The sequence below is a fragment of the Aythya fuligula genome, chromosome Z (assembly GCF_009819795.1).
Source record: "Aythya fuligula isolate bAytFul2 chromosome Z, bAytFul2.pri, whole genome shotgun sequence".
NCBI lineage: Eukaryota > Metazoa > Chordata > Aves > Anseriformes > Anatidae > Aythya > Aythya fuligula.
In genome coordinates, this window is record NC_045593.1 from 83,707,042 (window position 1) to 83,724,566 (window position 17,525).

General features: G+C 39.7%; 1 protein-coding gene across 5 annotated transcripts in view; it reads right to left on the reverse strand.

Annotated features, from left to right (window-relative positions):
* Positions 1–10,626: 10,626 nt before the first annotated feature.
* The window catches only part of MCTP1 (multiple C2 and transmembrane domain containing 1), a 314,126-nt gene continuing 307,227 nt past the window's right edge, over positions 10,627–17,525 (reverse strand). For all 5 annotated transcript variants that reach the window (XM_032205996.1, XM_032205997.1, XM_032205999.1 and 2 more), the window contains 2 exons: positions 13,976–14,073; positions 10,627–12,788 (listed from right to left, as the gene is read on the reverse strand). In XM_032205996.1, coding sequence (XP_032061887.1) covers positions 12,717–12,788; positions 13,976–14,073 — 170 coding nt within the window. In that variant the 3' untranslated portion in view covers positions 10,627–12,716. The remainder of the gene's footprint in view (positions 12,789–13,975; positions 14,074–17,525) is intronic.

The following is a 17,525-nucleotide window of genomic DNA, read 5'->3' on the forward strand; positions in this document are numbered from 1 at the left end:
CACAATACTTGGTAGGAGGAAAACAGAAGGTAAAGCACACTGCGCTGTGCACTTGGGAGTTGTAATGGGATGCAACGTTGATGCTCAAACCTCAAAAGTGGCCAAAAAGAAGTTACACGAAGCCGAATTTCACTTGTGTATTCTCTTTGACACATATCCTTTGTTTCACAACACTGCTGTTGCTGAACATGAAGCTCAGCAATTTATGTGCATCTTGGTGCTACCTGTAAAGACACTTTTCCTGGGTGTTTATTGATTTCAGAATGGTCACAATTAGCAAATAAGTTACTACAGACAGCATACTAAGCACGGGCTTGGACTTTTGCTGTTTTGTTTTATGAGCAAGGCTTAGCTCACGCAGTTTAAGTATTGCTGTGGCTTCTATAACTACTGTAAGTTTGTTATTGGAAGGTGTTACTGAAAGCTCAGTGCCAGGGCTCCCTTCTTTAAAATACTGAGCTCTGGACAGTTCTGAAGCGCTTTTCCTGCACCACCTGAGTTGCTTAGTCCCTGCATTCATAAGGGGCAGTTCCACAAATGCCCTGTGCAGCGTTAATATCAGCCCTCTGCCTTGGGCTAGCACATTCAAGGACCATGCTGTGCATCATGCCATACTGTCTTATGGTCAAGAGTGCCTGGTAAAGCCAGAGTCATCTGCAGTTTAGTGTCAGGAAGGCATGGCTTTCATCGTGTGGCCCCACATTCAGCTTGAGCTGGCTGCAGTAAGACTTGTTTGTTTTTTTTTTCTTTTTTAACAGGGAATCCTCTTTAGTGACTGAACAGATCAATCTGTGTGATTTCTTCATGTCTTGTGCCACATGCAGATGTAAATATGAAACACTGTGTATTTAATCCATTGGTGAAATAATATACCAGTCCAAGTGCCAACCCCAGAGGAACACCACAAAAAACTTCAGTTATTATTCCCCACTGAATACTGTTCAAAATCTGTCAGATAGATAACTCGTTTTTTAATCTGTTAAACACACATTAAATAATTCTATACTGTATTAATCATCAAAATGTAATATATAAAGATCCATACAAGTTCATAAATTTATCACCATATTTACCAGGATATGAAATGATGCTTCTTCAGGAAAACTGATCTAAAAATTACATTTTGCCAAATACTCATCTCTGCTGTCATATTTAGATGAAGATATTACAAATGTACCTAATTTATCAACAAAATGTAAAGACCTGTTTGAAAATACAGACTATTTAACAGAATTTGTCCTGCAGGCGGGCAAGGAGCCTTGTGCAGAACAGATGAAATGGTAAAGCTGCAGAGCTTCAGTAACACTTTCTGCACAGGCATCTGTGAACGAGGTGTTGGAGAGCATGTTCAGATTTCAGCCAAAAGTAATCAGAAATATTAAAAAACAAACAAACAAACAATCAAAAAACCTCTATCTGCCTAACTCTGATGATAATAAACACTATAAGGTAACTCAGACTATTTATTGGTTGTTAACAACGTAACAACACCAGGTATTAGAGGCTGCTGGCACAAGGCAAGCAAAGAGAAAGAAGAGAAAGAAGCAGAAGCAGTGCAAAACCACTACACTCAGGTCCTGTTAAGAAAGTATTCTTTCAATACAGGTTTCATTAATCTTTCAGGAGAGCTATCTTATTGAGGCTGGAAAATTGTCATTAATCTTGAACGTAGGAGAAGTGAAAATAAAACAGTGGAAGACCAAACAGTCAGCTTATACAAATTGTTGAGAGTGCTGACACAGGGAAGTTTGCCCGTTGTGGCTTGTCACTTGCACACAGCTGAAGTCTGATTAATCTAATTCTTGTCTTACCTAAATGAGCCTGTATACATTTGCTAAATGTCACCGTTTTTCATCAGAATCATGTAAAGAAGGCCTCATTCTTGTTTAGCTGCCAGTACGCCTAAATCACTTTGCTCTTGTACTTTAAAATAAGAAGTAGTGTCTCTTAATATAATTACCCATACACCAACTCATTTGTAACCAATGGTGCTTTTGAAAATCCAGGGAAGGCATAACTAATTTAAAAAATAAAAACCAAGCTAATCTAAGGAGATCTGTATTAAAAAAGAATAATCATAAAACTGCAGACTAAATAGCTTATCTTGCTGATTTGCTGTTTTACCTCACTTGCCAATTTAGTCTTAAAACTTGGCATATTTCTCACTAATGCTCCCTCTCTTATTTTGTTGTGCTGTCTACCCCAATACATGCATGTCTGCTGAAATTTTGCTCTGAGGACAAATAAGATCTGGCAGTTTGAGGTGGTCAACCAATCATCACTTCTAGCTTTTCAAAGCACACCCTCTCTGTGTGGGGGACGTGCTATCTGTAATGGCTCTTGAACTACTGAAGATTGAACTTCATGTGGATACCATGTGGACTGATGATAACATATCTCCTCTATCAACCCCTTCTGATTTCAGGAGTGTTCATAGAACACGAAGAATTACTTGCTCCCTGATGGGCCTTTGCAAACTCCACACAAAAAAAAATCAGGGAGGGAACTGATAAGATTAAACAACGGGTACAGCTATCAAAGGCTCTAGCGTAGCTATATTTATAGGGAGTTCACCAACATGATTAAATTAATGTGTGGTTGTTTTGATTTTTTTTGTTGTTGAGTGTATGTGATAAATCCAGAAAAAAATCTTTTCAAATGCATTTTGTGCCACATTTATACTAGGTTTATGACATGTTTTATTTCATATGGTATTACCATCTCATGTGTCTATACTGAGTGCTAGCCATCAGTGTGATGTCAGGCTGCTGGGCTGCTGGAGGGTGCTGTCCCAGCCTGCTGAAGGGGAAAAAAAATGAAAACTCCTGCTTTGAAAGACAGGCTACAAACAGGCAAAAGGGGTGCCATTTCAGAGGTTTCCCTTTTATAAACTGAAATACAGTTTTTGTGTTTTCCTTAGCCTGTGCAGATGTATAGCTCTGGAAACACCAGATGAATATGAACACATTGGGTTTCTAGCAAGTGCCAGACCCAAGCAAAAACTCTCAGGTCTCTCCAGGTTTCTCTCTAGCAGCATGGGGAGAGCGAGGTTCCTCCAGATCAGAATGAAGCCACAAGGGAAACCAAAAGGGAACTGTCTGCAGCTGGCATGAAGAACGGAAGCATTCCTCCTGGCAGCCGAGTGGGATGTATGAGGTCACAGCACACTTTAATCCCGTTTGCTTACTCAGAGTTAGAGAGATGGCATTATCCCTGGTTTCCATGTATTTCCCCGAAGTGGATGCCTATGCGGAAGACTCATTTCAGAAAGCAGAATAAGTATTACACCTATCTTTCAAAACTGTACACTCTCCCAGAAGCTTCTACAAGCCGGAGCACCTTCTCAAGGGGAGGAAACGTTTGTTCTCTTTTCTCCTGCAGGGGTGCACACGAAGACTAGACTGATGTCTCTGCAATATCCATATGAAAAGCAAACAATGATTTACCGGTTTTAGTTAGATCTCTTCCTGTTGCCCTCCAGAAGCATCACCCTCGAGGCTGCCGGCTGTCTCCTGCCCCTGCTGTCTCCCACACCAGTGGCCCTGGACCAGTTTCTGCAGCAAGCCAACAGAAGGTCATTGCTCTAGTTAGCCAGGTCTCCTCTCTCATCTGGATAGCCCCACGTTGGCCACATCATACTGCTAGGAAATGTGCAGTGTGCATTTGAGGCCACTGAGGCCTCTCCAGCTTGGGAAGTGCCATTGTCTACAGCCAAGCCAAGGAGCTGCCACAGGGTCTGCTGTTATCCAAGTTATCCAAGCTATGGTTGTCGTCAGCACAGCTCCAAACCTCTGTACTAGCCCTCCAGCAGTCTGACAGCCTCTGGCCTTTGCATGCTGCAGGTAGAGGACATCTTCTCTTCACCAACTTTTTCAAAGCTTTCAGGGCCTTAGCAAACATCCCACTGGGCAACTGTTTCCTGCCTCTGCTAGCGCAGTCAGATTTTTATTGACTGGAAAGATGGCCCAGAAAAAGTCTTTACAGTTTGTGAGAAATTTTAAGAATTTCATCCATCCGTATCGAGGATTGGTCTTCATTTCTGAAGTGCTGTCACATCTGACTGCCTTTCCCATCCATGTTCCCTGTGACAGGCAGGACGTCTGGAGGATGCCACCTGCTCTTTTGCATGACCCCGTGTTAGGATGTTGGATGTGGGGCTCAGTGGGAGGATGCTTTCATATCCTCTCTGACCTTGCAGGCTTCTAAGCCTTCTCCTTCCACCGTTCAAAAGACACTTGTTTCTGAACACCTCATATGCTGTCTACAGAAGTTACGCAAGGCCTTTAGTGGTGCTGTCACCTGCTAAATCCACGTTACTCAGATTTCTATTTAAAGTTCCAGCCAGGAGTGCCAAGAGCACTCCTACCTGCCCACCTTCAGTTTAGCTTCATTCCCTGGCTTAACAAACTGATTTGCATTAATTCTATATTATTTTTTCCCCTCATTTAACAGCAGTGTGTATTATATGAAGTCCACACACACTTGATGTCTCTAGCTCTTCATTCCATGGCTAAATGTTTATCTCTGGTAGAAGGGTGAACAGGACTGAAATTAAAAGACAAATTGGCAAATGTTTTTCAGTACTGACTGTAGGAATGAGAAATGATTTTTAAAGCACATTATTTGGAAATAATATGGGAATTTGCATATATTTTTCACCACAGAATTTGGTTACTTGGTGAGAGAATTTGAGATGCATGGAGTTTCCCTGTTACATGGTGCACAATGCCAGGGGAATGTGTACTGAGCTGAATGTGCACTCTGTAGGGGTGTGTGCAAATGAATGAAAACAAAATATCAGTGTAGGAACAGGTATTTCTAAAAGCTAGGAACTTGTCAAATAGCTACAGTGGAGTCTGTCACATTTCCCCAACTGTGTACTGAAAGCAAAAAGAGGATTTAATGTTCAGGCTGAGAAGGAGAAAACACAAGACATTCAGAATTAGGGCTGAGAGTTCATCCTTCCTGGGCACTGTTGCCATTTTCATTTTTAAAGTAGGTCATTTAAATTAGCACTCACAAAAACAATGAGCTAATGCACCAGCTGGAGACAGGGCAGCAGGGCAGACATTATATAAGCCCCTTCACAGAAAGGTAAGCATGCACCTAATGGCTCCTTTGTTATAACCCTGATCTTCTAATCTCAGCTACTGTCAGCTGTGCCGAGCATCTGCAGCTCCAGAGACTGCACACATCAAGCTCCCAACAATCTGTATCCTCAATAATACGTGAGCCCAATTTCCTACCAGTGACAGGTTGGTGCAAACTCACTGCGTGACTCCAGATCCTCTCTTCACCTCTCCCTTTGCTTTATCACAACTTAAATCAAAAGGTAAACAGAAGCCCTGGCTTTAAACTTCCTGGCATTTGACAGTTCTGGCATCAAGTGTATGTGTCAACTACTTCAAAAATTCATTTCTTTTTAAAATGCCACTGTTTGTTCTGCAGAGTGTCTGGTCAAAGTGCAGCTTCTGCATTGTGCTGCAGAGAAAGGCCAAACTGCAAAAATCATAGGACTGTATTTAATTGTAAACCTCAGGACTTAACCGAGAACAGCAAAGTGCACAATGAAAACTAGTTCTCCACCATTAAGAATTCCTTAGAGCATCTTCTTCCAACCCATACTTTGCTGGAGTTACCTACTTTAAACACAACTCTTCACAAACTATAGGTTTTCTGCTTTTGTATGGTTTTCTGTTAATTTATTTTCCAAAGTCAAATGCCTGTTGTGATTTGATTTTGAAGTCATACAGAGGTACAGATCTAACTGGAATGGAGCAAGACTGTAAACGCAGACATTTCAGAATCAAGTAGCAGACAGTAAGATGCATATATATATATAAATATATATAATATAGAATGGTTACAGAACTCCCAGAGGAGATTTGCTTCCTTTAAATGTGGATTTTCTCATCTCATATTCTTCATTTCCAGACTGACTTTCATTGGAAACAATTTCAAATCATTTCACAACCCACCGACACCCACCACAGCAGTAAAAACATGCTGAGCAGCAGGAAGAAGAGGCTAGATTGGAGCATAGAAAGAAAAAAATCCTGCTACAGATAGCAGGGTCACTGCGAGAAGAGTGTGTGGCCTGATCCTCCTGAAGTCCCCTGTCCTTAAGCTCTCATGCCGTACAGGCAGGGCCTTGTTCCTGTTGAGTTTCCACACAGGATCTGCCGCATGTCACAGTCAACAGCACTACTGACTTTAACTGCTTTTGCTTTTCAGGGAGGTCTAAGTGCTCTGAAAAAACCAACCTGTGACCACCAGCCCAAAGACCACTTCCGAAGAGCTCACAGCCAACTTGAAGGCTGGGTCTAACTCTGATGTGGTGTGGGGGATGGACAGAGTCTGGATGCAGGGGACCAAGAAGAGGGAGGTGAAGTTTTGTGAACATATTGCCTAGGAATTAGGTCTATAAGAGGATGAATAAGACAAAGAGAATTTCTGCATGGGAGAGAAAGGAGAAGCCTACCAAGAACAAAAAGCAAAATGAGGAGAAGCAACAGGAGAACATGACATGGCAGAGAGTGGCAGTCCCCAGTAAGGTGTAACTGGTCCTATCAGAACTGCCAGGAAATAAAGGAGAAGAGGTAAGGTGCAGTAGCCTTGAGTTTGGCTGTCTAGAGACTGCTGGCCAGGGTCTCTAGGAGGATGGGAAGGAGTGGGCCTTGGCACTGGCAGGCATGGGACCAACTCATCAGCATGCAGTCAGCAACATCTGACCTTAAGAAGAGACTAAAACCGTGTGGCAGCTGGAAAGCAAGGTGTAGATGTAACAACAGCTTTGGGATGTGGTGCTCTTGGGGGTGCCAGGAGGGATTGCCGTGGCTGTATTGGGAAGGGAAGGACAGCAGGAAGGCTGGTTCCACTGTAATTCTTCTCCCAGCTCTTTCCCAAGAGGTCTCCCATTCTTTCCAGAACTGTATACTGCCACAGCAAATTCCTGTCATTGAACTTTCTTCTAAGTGAGGCACTTACATTTACACACATATTGCAAGTAGAGTTCCATCCTTTAAATGAATCACAGTCTTTAAAGAAATCTGCAAGAATTAAAGTTATACTTCCTAGCCATTCGGTTTCCCAGTGATGGTTTTAATAATCCAGGGCCATCCTTACTTCTCTTTTCCTTCCCTCAATACATGCCTTTACAGGGACTCAGCTGGAAGAACAGAAATGTAACCAAGAGAAGGAATTGCTTTAGTCTCTAGGCCTGTTTCTTCTGATCAAGCCATTATCTTGTGCCCGTGAGCAACAGCTCCTCCCGCTTCGAGTGAGACTGCTTGTCGAGCTTGTTACGTGTCCGTCCTGGGGGAAAGGAGAATATTTTTTGCTTTTGTTACCGTATTTGTTCAGGAGGCAGAGAGAAATCTTCCTTTGTGCCATATGCACACCGAGCAGGCTGTTTAGGGGGTGGAAACATGCAAATGAGAGGAACGTCCACTGCACCAAGCCATTAATTAACGAGGTCAGTAATACAACGTGGTAGGAGCAGAACAGGAACCAGAGATCCCTTGAAGGGCTCTCTGTGCCTGGTTCAGTGGCAGGGGCTCGGCAGTGCAGACTGCAGCGGGGCCAGCATCTGGTGCGAGGGCTGGGAGTGTCCGGCTGGTGGCGGTGCCCATGCTGCAGGTTAGTTAAATGGCTCTCCTCCCCCCTTCCAGTCGTATCTAGCAATGATGCCACATGGCATTTATTTGATATTTTCATTTTTCTTTTCAAAGTCCTTATACTTGTGGCAATTGTGATGACGCAGTAGCTGAAGAGGGGATGATGCTGAATTCCAGCTCTTGTTCTCTTCCTCGCAGCTGCTCTGTGCTTATCATTCCCTATTAATTTGATCATGTTTTTGCATAATCATGCAATGTGTCTGCACTTTCTTTGCTACTTTTGACTGGGGATCTTTCTGCATCAGTTGTGCCTCTAAAAGGCCTTTTTTTTTTTTTTTCAACATTCTTAAGAAAGATCATGTGTAATATGAACAATTATGCAAAGTAAACTTTGTAGGAATATGTCTTTATGTAAGGGTACAGAAGGTCAGGCAATATCAACTTATTAAATGACTCCAGAAAATATTAATCTGCACTCTTTAATCAAAAATATATCAATGATCAACATTGTGGCCTTTCTTTTAATCACCTCCTGTAATTTAATCAAAAGCTGAGCAAGAAAAGCCATTTTTAGTATTACTTTTGATTATATTAAAATTAAAAAAAAAATCTTTATTATTGTATGAATCATAGCTAAGCATTTCAGGCTTTTATATTGTGAAATCTGAAGCATAAAAAAAAAAAAAGCTTTTGACATTTAAATTTAATTCAGCACTGAGACTGATGAGAAGAAAAAACATGGCTGCATGTATTTTTTGGTCCCCCTTAGTAAAAAAAAGTCAATTTCAAACTTTCAGAAATTTGAGTTGGACTCTCAAGATTCAATAGAATTGGAAATTGTCCTGTTCCATGGCTACATCTGGCATTCCTTGAGCATAAAGTTCTTACTAACAAAAAAGAAATTATGCTCCAGAAGTACAATGTTTCCTGTGCAATGGATAGTTAAGTGGATAGTTAAGATTTTTCCCTTCCCTTCTTCCTTTTTTTTTTTTTTTTTTTTTTTTTTTTTTCACAGTTATAGCACATGGATTTTTAATTTAATTAAGATCTAAAAATCTTAGTTTGTGAGAAAAATGCCTTCTCTTGATTACTTTGACACGAAAGGGGTGAAAACCTTCTAATGCCTGTTGCAGCAAAAAGTATCAAACCTTCCAATCAGATGACCTGACCTACACTTGTTCACATCTACAGCTGGCAGCAGCTGTGCTACAACCTTTTTTTTTTTTTTTTTTTTTTTTTTCCTGAGAGAGAGGCTGCTTTCAAAGGACAAGATGTAGCATTTGCAACAAAGGCTAAGCCTAGTCAACTGAAGCAGTTCACCATATTTTAAACCTGGAGAAATATGGAGAGATAAAGGCTGTTTAGGGCAGTTTAATTACTTTTCTGGTAGGAAGAGAAGGATCTTTTCCTACCAAGAGCAGAGGGACAGCACCACCTGGAGGTTAGCCACTCTGTGCCTAAATGAACATCATACTCACCCTCAGTCCTGCTTCCCTCTCCACTGATCAGCCAATTGCATGATGCTTTCAACCAGGTGCAAGTGACCGAGTGGAGAGCAGTTTGTTCTTTTAAAGCCTTCACTTTTTCTCAGTTGACATCTAAAGATTGCATTTTATTTGGGAGTAGTTGAATTTCTCCTTTAAGTGTCAGAAGATACATTCCTTTTATTCCATACTCTAATTAGGCACAAAGCAATGGAAATCCAGTCCTTCACACTGAAAAACACCTATAATTGCAACTGTGTATGTCTTAAAAATCTTTGGTTGTTCTCCTCTGCGAGATTTCAGAAAAATTCCAAAGGAAGAGGTAGTTACTGAAAATTTGCAGTTTAGGTGGGGGTGGGAGATTATCAGCTTTAATAGAAGCAGCTGCACAGCAATCTGGAAATTAGCCCAGTTGGGAGGAAAAAGTTTGTCCTCAAAAGAAAAGCAGGCTCAGAAATGTAAAGAAGCCTGTGTCTGGCTGCCAGCACGACTCCTGCAGCTGAGCACGGAAAGGAGGCGTAGGTGGAATGCGCCCTTCTCCTGCAGGTAGGGATCTCTTGCTGCTGGGGAGTGAGCTGCGAATGTCTCACCACACTTTGAGCGGCTGGTACATGGTCTAATGCTGACTAGAGAATAAATTTTTCCCTTCTTTTCTTGCTTCGAACTCCTGGGCTACCCTGGAATGAAATACATTAGTGCATTGCTGTCAGGTCCAACGGCTCTTCCTCTTGATGCTGAAGCACACATTAGCACATATGTGGTCTTCTTAATGAATTTCTCTTTGTCCCACTATTGTTTTAATTGCATCTTCTGATGGTACTCTGAGGTAGCAGCAGAAATGAAACTAGAACTTCAGACAAATAGCCTCCAGTGGACACCAAGTGTTCCAACACCTGCTTGAAGTGTGGACCCAAATGAAGCTGTTAAACTTTCTCTCCCTAGAGCAGAAAGAATTTCAAGATAATGAAAGACATTGTTCAATCCTGATTGTTTACACATGGACAAGTTATTTAGGAATAATACCAGACAAATCAGAAGGTTATAAGTTAGAGGGTTACCACACAAGGTTAGAAGTTGACTTTAGAGCCAAACTGGAAATTGAAGATACATTGAAGTATTTACAGTATAAGGCAGGATCAAATCTCTGAAGAGGCCTCTCCCACAGAGATAAACTTAAATATTGAAAAGGGTTTCAGACTAATTAAATTATTTTAAAACATAGTTTTATAATGTTCTATTTTGGCAAGGAGAAACCTCAGTTAAAAATGATAGTGTGTTCTGAGTCAGTCCTACTTCTGTGCATTGCATTTCCAGTGAGATCAGCTTTAAAAGACTGAGGCATTAACAGAAGCTTAGCAAGTTTCAACAAACTTATGGCCTCCTTCCTCTGCCCATGCACTTACATGTTTTTGAGCTTAAAACACTGAAATCCTGCACAAAGAAATACGGTGCTTTCATTCACTTGTCCTTCATGCCACTCAGGGAAAATGATACTGTAGAACTTCAAAAAAAGATGCTTCCTGCTATTAGTATAGAGATGCTTAAAACTGTGTTTAATGCAGTAAATGTGTATAAGTCAAGACATTACCACCACATAGGACACTTGAAATTGAGTACAGAGAAAAACAAAACAAAACAAAACAAAAAAGCAACACAACAGGAGATTGCACACAGAATGAAGGGTAATATTAAGAAAATACAAGGCTTGCAATGTATCAAAGAACTTTGCATAAGTGACAACTGGCAACAAATATTCGCACTTTGTCGAGTAGAAATTTTTTTTTTGCTTGTTTGTTTAGCTTTTTTTAACAAAGAAGGCTTGTCAGTGAATCTTTCTTCATCAATAGTATGCTGCTCTTTGGGCAACATATAACGAAAAGGTGGTTAAGTAAGCTTTGCAAATTAATTAATTAATTAAATTAATTAAGTAATTAAATTCATTTAATTAATTAATTAAAAATCATGATGTAACAAGAGCATATTTAGGTCTAAGACTTTCTACAGAACAGTTACTTGAGTGGCATTCTTTCAAACATACAAATAACAAGATCAAAATAACTGTTATATCAGAAACTGGCTATCAACATATCTGTAAAATAAACAAAGTCAGAATGATCTTTCATGAGCAATGCAGCTAACATAGAATTCTTTAGAGAAATATATATACATTTGCTTGCAAAGTATTTCTAAATAGTCTTTTCAAAAAGTATTGTTAGAGTAGTGCAATATAACTTTATCATCAATTGCAACCAATGAGAGGTAACCCACAGAGAGCAACAGGAAGAACTCCTCTTGAGGACGGAATTCTGCAGCTCTCACCTGGGCAAAAATCCCCTTTAAAGTCACTGGGAGCTACGGCTAAGAGCTGTGCACAGGTAGTCCCCTAGGAATGAATTCTCTGCTCATTACATGGGGACCTGAGCGTGAAAGTCTACAAGCAGGTATCAGAATATATCCCCAAGCACTCGTTATGAAGTGGCCACTAAAACCTCTGAAATGTAAACCTTCCTACTCTAAATTTTGTTCAATTTATAAAATAACGCAGTTTCCATGCAGTAGGGCACAGTTGTTACCAGAAGAACTGACTACATTATTAGCTAAGGAAATAAAACTGGTATATCAGTTTAACCACAACTGCATTTTTTCCTCTACACTACATTTCACATTGGTAACAGGTAATGTGTTATATAATAAAGCATATAAGTATGACCTTGTGATTTGAAAGCAAAAACATTTTCTGCAAGATTTCTCTATTAAAATAGTTATGTGCACAAAAGGTGTTCATAGCATGACACCCAAAGCAATATGGAGTTAGTTTGATAGTATTTCCATTACAGCAGAACTATGGACTTCATTCACTAAACTATGTAGTACAAATGAAGATTACTGGTACGTATAAAAAAATCAGATAGGCAATCAATTACAAACCTGGCAGTATTTTGAGAGAGACAGAGATTTTTAGGTCTTATAATGGAATGATAAAAATGGCAGGAAGTTCTTTTGGGAGCTCCAGAAAGACATCTGGATTTGGTGTTTCTCTTTAGCTTACAGGCAGCCCTACTGCACAGGAATATGTTGCACCAGGAGTTAACACCACAGTCTGGAGTTCAAAAAAATTTGCTAAAACTTAAGTGCAGTAGGTTTCACTACATTGTGTTTCTGCTGAGATGTATAAAACATAGAAAATTGTAATGGTGGCTCACTGGATAAAAATACTAAGGTTCACAAATAAAATTTTACAGAATTTTTGAGTCAGATTTAAATTTACACCCTTTGTAGATTTAATCATCATGATTTGAATATTTCAGATATCTCTGACCATTGAGTAGCAGTGCGTATTTACCATTCTACATTGATTTCTTTAACGTGTCACACTATTTCTAACAAGCCTTTCAATCAGCAAAAGCCCTACTTGAAACCTTCATCAAATGTGTCTTTACAGTGCTAAGTATATAGTCAATGAGAAATGCCTTTATACAGTATTTACAAATTCTCCCCATTAGATAAAAAGGCAAAATAAATAAAAAGCTTAGAGAAAGGAAATGCTGCTTAGGCTGTAGGCTTCTCCTTTTATCTTCCCCCAGCAGATGCTAGTTTCTTCAATACATGAAGCTGGCTAGCCAGGATTGTTTTTCTTCCTCTTGCTTGGGCTGTGACTGGGATCTTGTTTCAGTTCATGATATTGCACCTGTTTAAACACAATGTTCAGAAACTGGTCAGGTGGCCACCAGCAAGAAAAAGGAAGAAAGAAAGATTTCTTTTTATTTATTTTCTTTCTTTTTCTTTTCTTTTCTTTTCTTTTCTTTTCTTTTCTTTTCTTTTCTTTTTTTTTTTTTTTTTTTTTTTTTCCAAGACAAAAGAAAACAAAAAATGAAAACTATCCCCCTGCAATCTATATGGGGTCTACAGCTGTGAATCAACAACAACAGAACAACAGACCTAAAGTAAGAGAAAAAATACCATTAGGAAAATTCTGCCTGGAGATTTATTTTTTTTTTTTTATACCCCTGTGAGATGTAACAGAAAATAAAGACTATCACCTTTAACGTTTTGGATGAATATTCTTTGCAATCTTTTTCCTAAAAACATACTTATTTTCAAAGGCCTACCACAGAGGGGGTCAAATTCAGATTGGACATATGCACATGTGCTTCCAATTCAAGCCAGCTCTGAACCGAAATTGTTACCTAGAAAGATGGACAGCATGTAATCTTCATGATACTGGAGATGATTTATGTGCCCAGCATATCTTAATGCTTGCACCTTCACAAGGGGTTGTGTACTGCACTATAAAAGCTTATAATTCATAACTGGCTCACTTTTAAAGAATTTTATGGTCACAGTTGAATTGTAGCCAAAATTTTTCACTTTAGAAAAAACAGGCTGTGAAGTACTTGGGACACTGAGCAAAGCTGCCTGCTGGTGACTCTACCCATGTGCAGCTCCTCCATCATTTGATCCTTCTTTTGCCTGTCTGCATGTCCTAGTGGCCTCAGGGAGCAACATTTCCAACAAAAAAACAACAAACTTGCAGTGCCTCATCCCAATAAGATTCACAGTACACAGTCTGGAGGCTGCTTAACACAAGCTCTAGCACCTACTACCATCTCCCAAATACTTGTCCTTTTATTGATTTCCCATTAAGTATAACTGAGGTAGTAGTTAACTCCTCACTGGACAAAGTACCACAGACTCCCTAAGGTTCACAGACTATCCCCAGCTTGAGTTTGAATTTCTTTTTTGTGCCAAAGAAAGTGAAGGTCAAATCAAAACAATCAGATTAAAACAAAACAAAAACAAACAAACAAAAAACAGAAAATGATGATGCTATATATTAAATTAGCAACTGTATGGACCCCTTAAAAATATACACACCACTTGCACATCTGAAGGAACCCTGGACAGGAAGTCAAGCAGCTCGTTGTTATCAATTGCATATGGACTTCGAAGCTTCTTCGTAAATTTATTGATGCCTGCAAAAGTGAGCATTCACATGTTACTTTCACCATTTTTTTAAACTGTGTATATATTTAATGACAAAGTACTGAGAAAGATCTTAGGATCAATTTCAAAGTCTGAGAGTAGCATTAACTAATTAATGCATAAACCATAAACTCAAGCTCTAAAAGCCATTATCTGCTGTTGTGGTTCCCTGTGATTCAAGGTAAAGTGATGTACTTAATTCCTCTAATACTGTCTTTAAAACAAATTTGACTGAGAACTCCCCTTACAACAGAAACCATGGTTATGACGCAGAAGATGGAAGAATGAGAGGAATAATGAGGAATATCTCTGTGGTGATAGGACAAGTAACAGAGGGCTTACTAGCAGGATAGAAAACTCAGGCTAGATGCAAGGAACATCTTTCTAATGCTATGGATGGTGAATCAGATGGGAAGCAGTTCATCATGTGAAGGCTTAAGAAGAGATTTCATAAACTTCTGTCTGAAGATGACAGATAGAGATGATCTGATGGCACATCCAATGGACACAATGGTTCTTCCAGACCTCATAGCCTTACAGTTTGACAATTAGCATTCATAGGCACCACGAAAATCCTCCCCAAACTAAGCTAAAAGTATGCTTTTAACTTAAACTTGTTTACATACCATGACATACCAGCATACCAGCTCGGATTCACACAAGAATCTTGTGTGTGGGCTCTGGGAGCACACACCTAAATCATGGCCAGGAATGGTACAAACTGGACAGATTCTTGTTTGAGCAGCAGAAAGCTAGGACAGCATTTGAAAATGTGCTGCTCTGTGTAATTTATCAAGGCTATCAGAGATAAGATAATCCCGTTTATCTTCCAAGAAGTCTTTGGTGCCTAGGCTTTTCAGAAAGCTTTAGCAAGGACATTAAGCTTCAGGACACAGTGCACTAGCAGTAGGCTTGGTAATAGTCAGGGGTGTCCACTGAATGAATTCTCAGCAATTTGGTTAAGACAGGAGATCACCAAAATCCTTTTATCACTAGATTAAACAATAAGTACTGTTAAAGAATATGTGGGATTCAAAGACATTTGTTAAAGAAGATTCTTTACACCAGCAAATTACTGAGAAATTCAAGGTCTACCCCACTGTCTATTGCACATGGCCACTAGACCACCCACTAGTGAATTCTAGACTTGTTTTGGCCTTGCCTTATCATTTGTTACTCATACTGAAAAGAGCAAGCCTCCCTGTGAAAGCAAATGCATGAATAAATCACAGTCAGGGCTTGAGAAAGGTGAAGAGCGGAACAGATGATCCAGGATGCTACAGGACAAGTAAAATACAACTAGAGGATTATATCTTTTCTAAAAGCTTGAAATTTTTCAGTTTGAAGTTATTTTCTTTACATTCTCTCATATAAACAGCTGTAGCAGCTACCAGGGCCGTGCACTGCTATGAATGGGATTAGAGTGCAGAGGGGGTTCCTACTCCACTGGAGCTGATGTTCAAGGACAAGTTCAAGGACCAACAGTCTGCTGAGGGAGAAACAGGGATAGGAAGCAAAGAACCAAGGATTTCTTACCAGGGCAGGCCAAAATGGGCAGCCCCTGTGGATTCACAGTAGAAAGACAACTATACATAAGCCTAGCTACAGTATGGAGGAATTTTCATTAAAAGAACAAAACAAAAGAAAACACACACCTCCCCAAAGAATGAAATGGGCAGATGCTACCACAGAGTGGCCTGGTTTCCTATGGAAACTCAAACCACAGCAATCGTTTCTTTTAAGTGCAGGATATATGCATAGAATGAAGAAATATTTGTACACAGGGGAGGCTAGAAAAACAGAATAACGGAGAAAACAGGCATTTGTTTGGAATGAGACCTTTTTGAAAGGAGACCTGCTCCCTTCATGCAGCAAGACATGGCTCTGCACTAATGCATTACATCCCCAAGGAGGTCTGGGTTGCTGGAACAACAGCTATGCAGTACCTCTCCCATCTCCCAGCAAGATGCAAGGGAAATGAAGGTATGTGGAGGTACCTAATGAAGGTATCTCCACACATATGCTGAACAAGAAGTTGCCTAAACTGAAATGAATATGAAAACCATGAAACTGTAACCTCTAATGAGCCAAAGGTGCTAGAAGTTGTATGACTAGGTAAGTTGTGAGAGGTGGAAATGAAAGAGAGAGGGGAAGAGAGCAAGGTGCATCTAAAACAGTGATTCTGCTATTCATCAATGGTTTGGGAGGCATGGACTCGAGTTTGGAAGTCAAGGCTCTGGCTTACCTGAGACAGAGACATGAGCTTACATCTGTGGGTAAGTGTAGTACCTTCCAAGGTATTGCCAGGGATAGGTGTCAGTATAGCCTTTCACACAACAATGCAGATTTAATACTTTTGTGGGTCTTGGAGGGGTATTATAAGCTTAATTTCTTGCATGAAATCAAGGGAATGTATGAAATTGAGTGTACAAGATGTGTCCAAGAAAATGCAGAACAAGGACATTGATCAAGTTCTTTAAACAAAAGACCTACCATCTTGTCTCTGTGAGGAACCATGCAATTTTGGGAATAAACTAAGAGCTTGGGTTGCACCCAAGTGATGTTGGGTTTCTGGGGAATTAATGAAATTCTGAGGCAATTCTTAACACTAAGCCCATATAGTCATTTCTTTCAGTTCAATATTGTGTTTTGTTAAAATCTTCATTATTGATCCTTCTCAATTTTATATATTCTGATGCACTGATTTGTGAAGACTGTATGAATAGTAATAATTCTGCCTGATATATTATAAGAATAATATTCAGTCAGTTCAATGATTTTACGTTGTGTCCTGAATATTCAAAAGTTTTTTTGTTTTGTTTTGTTTTGTTTTACATAAAGGCATGATTATTTTCTTCAGAAAGATTTAACTCTTCATAGGTTTATATGACTGAGTAAGGGTACAGCTGCTGGTGATGTAAGATGTATTAAAAATGAACAAATGCAGACTTATGGCATTATTTACAACAGATGAAGTAATGGTACTGTTTAAAATCAGTATAAAGGATAAATATAAGGACAAGTAATGAGAGCTTGGCTCAATCACAGTGCCCCTCCCTTCCCCAGAATCCCCTGCCCCACCCTCTCAGTTTCTGTTCATTATCAACTGGCCAGATAGCACATGCACCTTTCTGTCAGACTAAAGGTGACCCTTTAAACAGGTTTCTTGTTGCTACGTTTACATACACTTTCACAAGATAAAGTACTGCAGTAAAAAAGGCATACTGTCCTAAATGCACTATATAGATTGAAATGCCTCTGTTTGTGTATAAGTGGTGAAAATAAATCAGAGTAATATCTAGACAAAGCTACACTTTGATATATGAAGAATCCTCATGGCTACATGTTTATAGTATGATGAAGTCTAGAATGCCAGCCAAGAAAAATGCATTTTGCAGGTGGGCCTAAATCTTTACGCAGTTGTGATTTTTAACTAACCTGT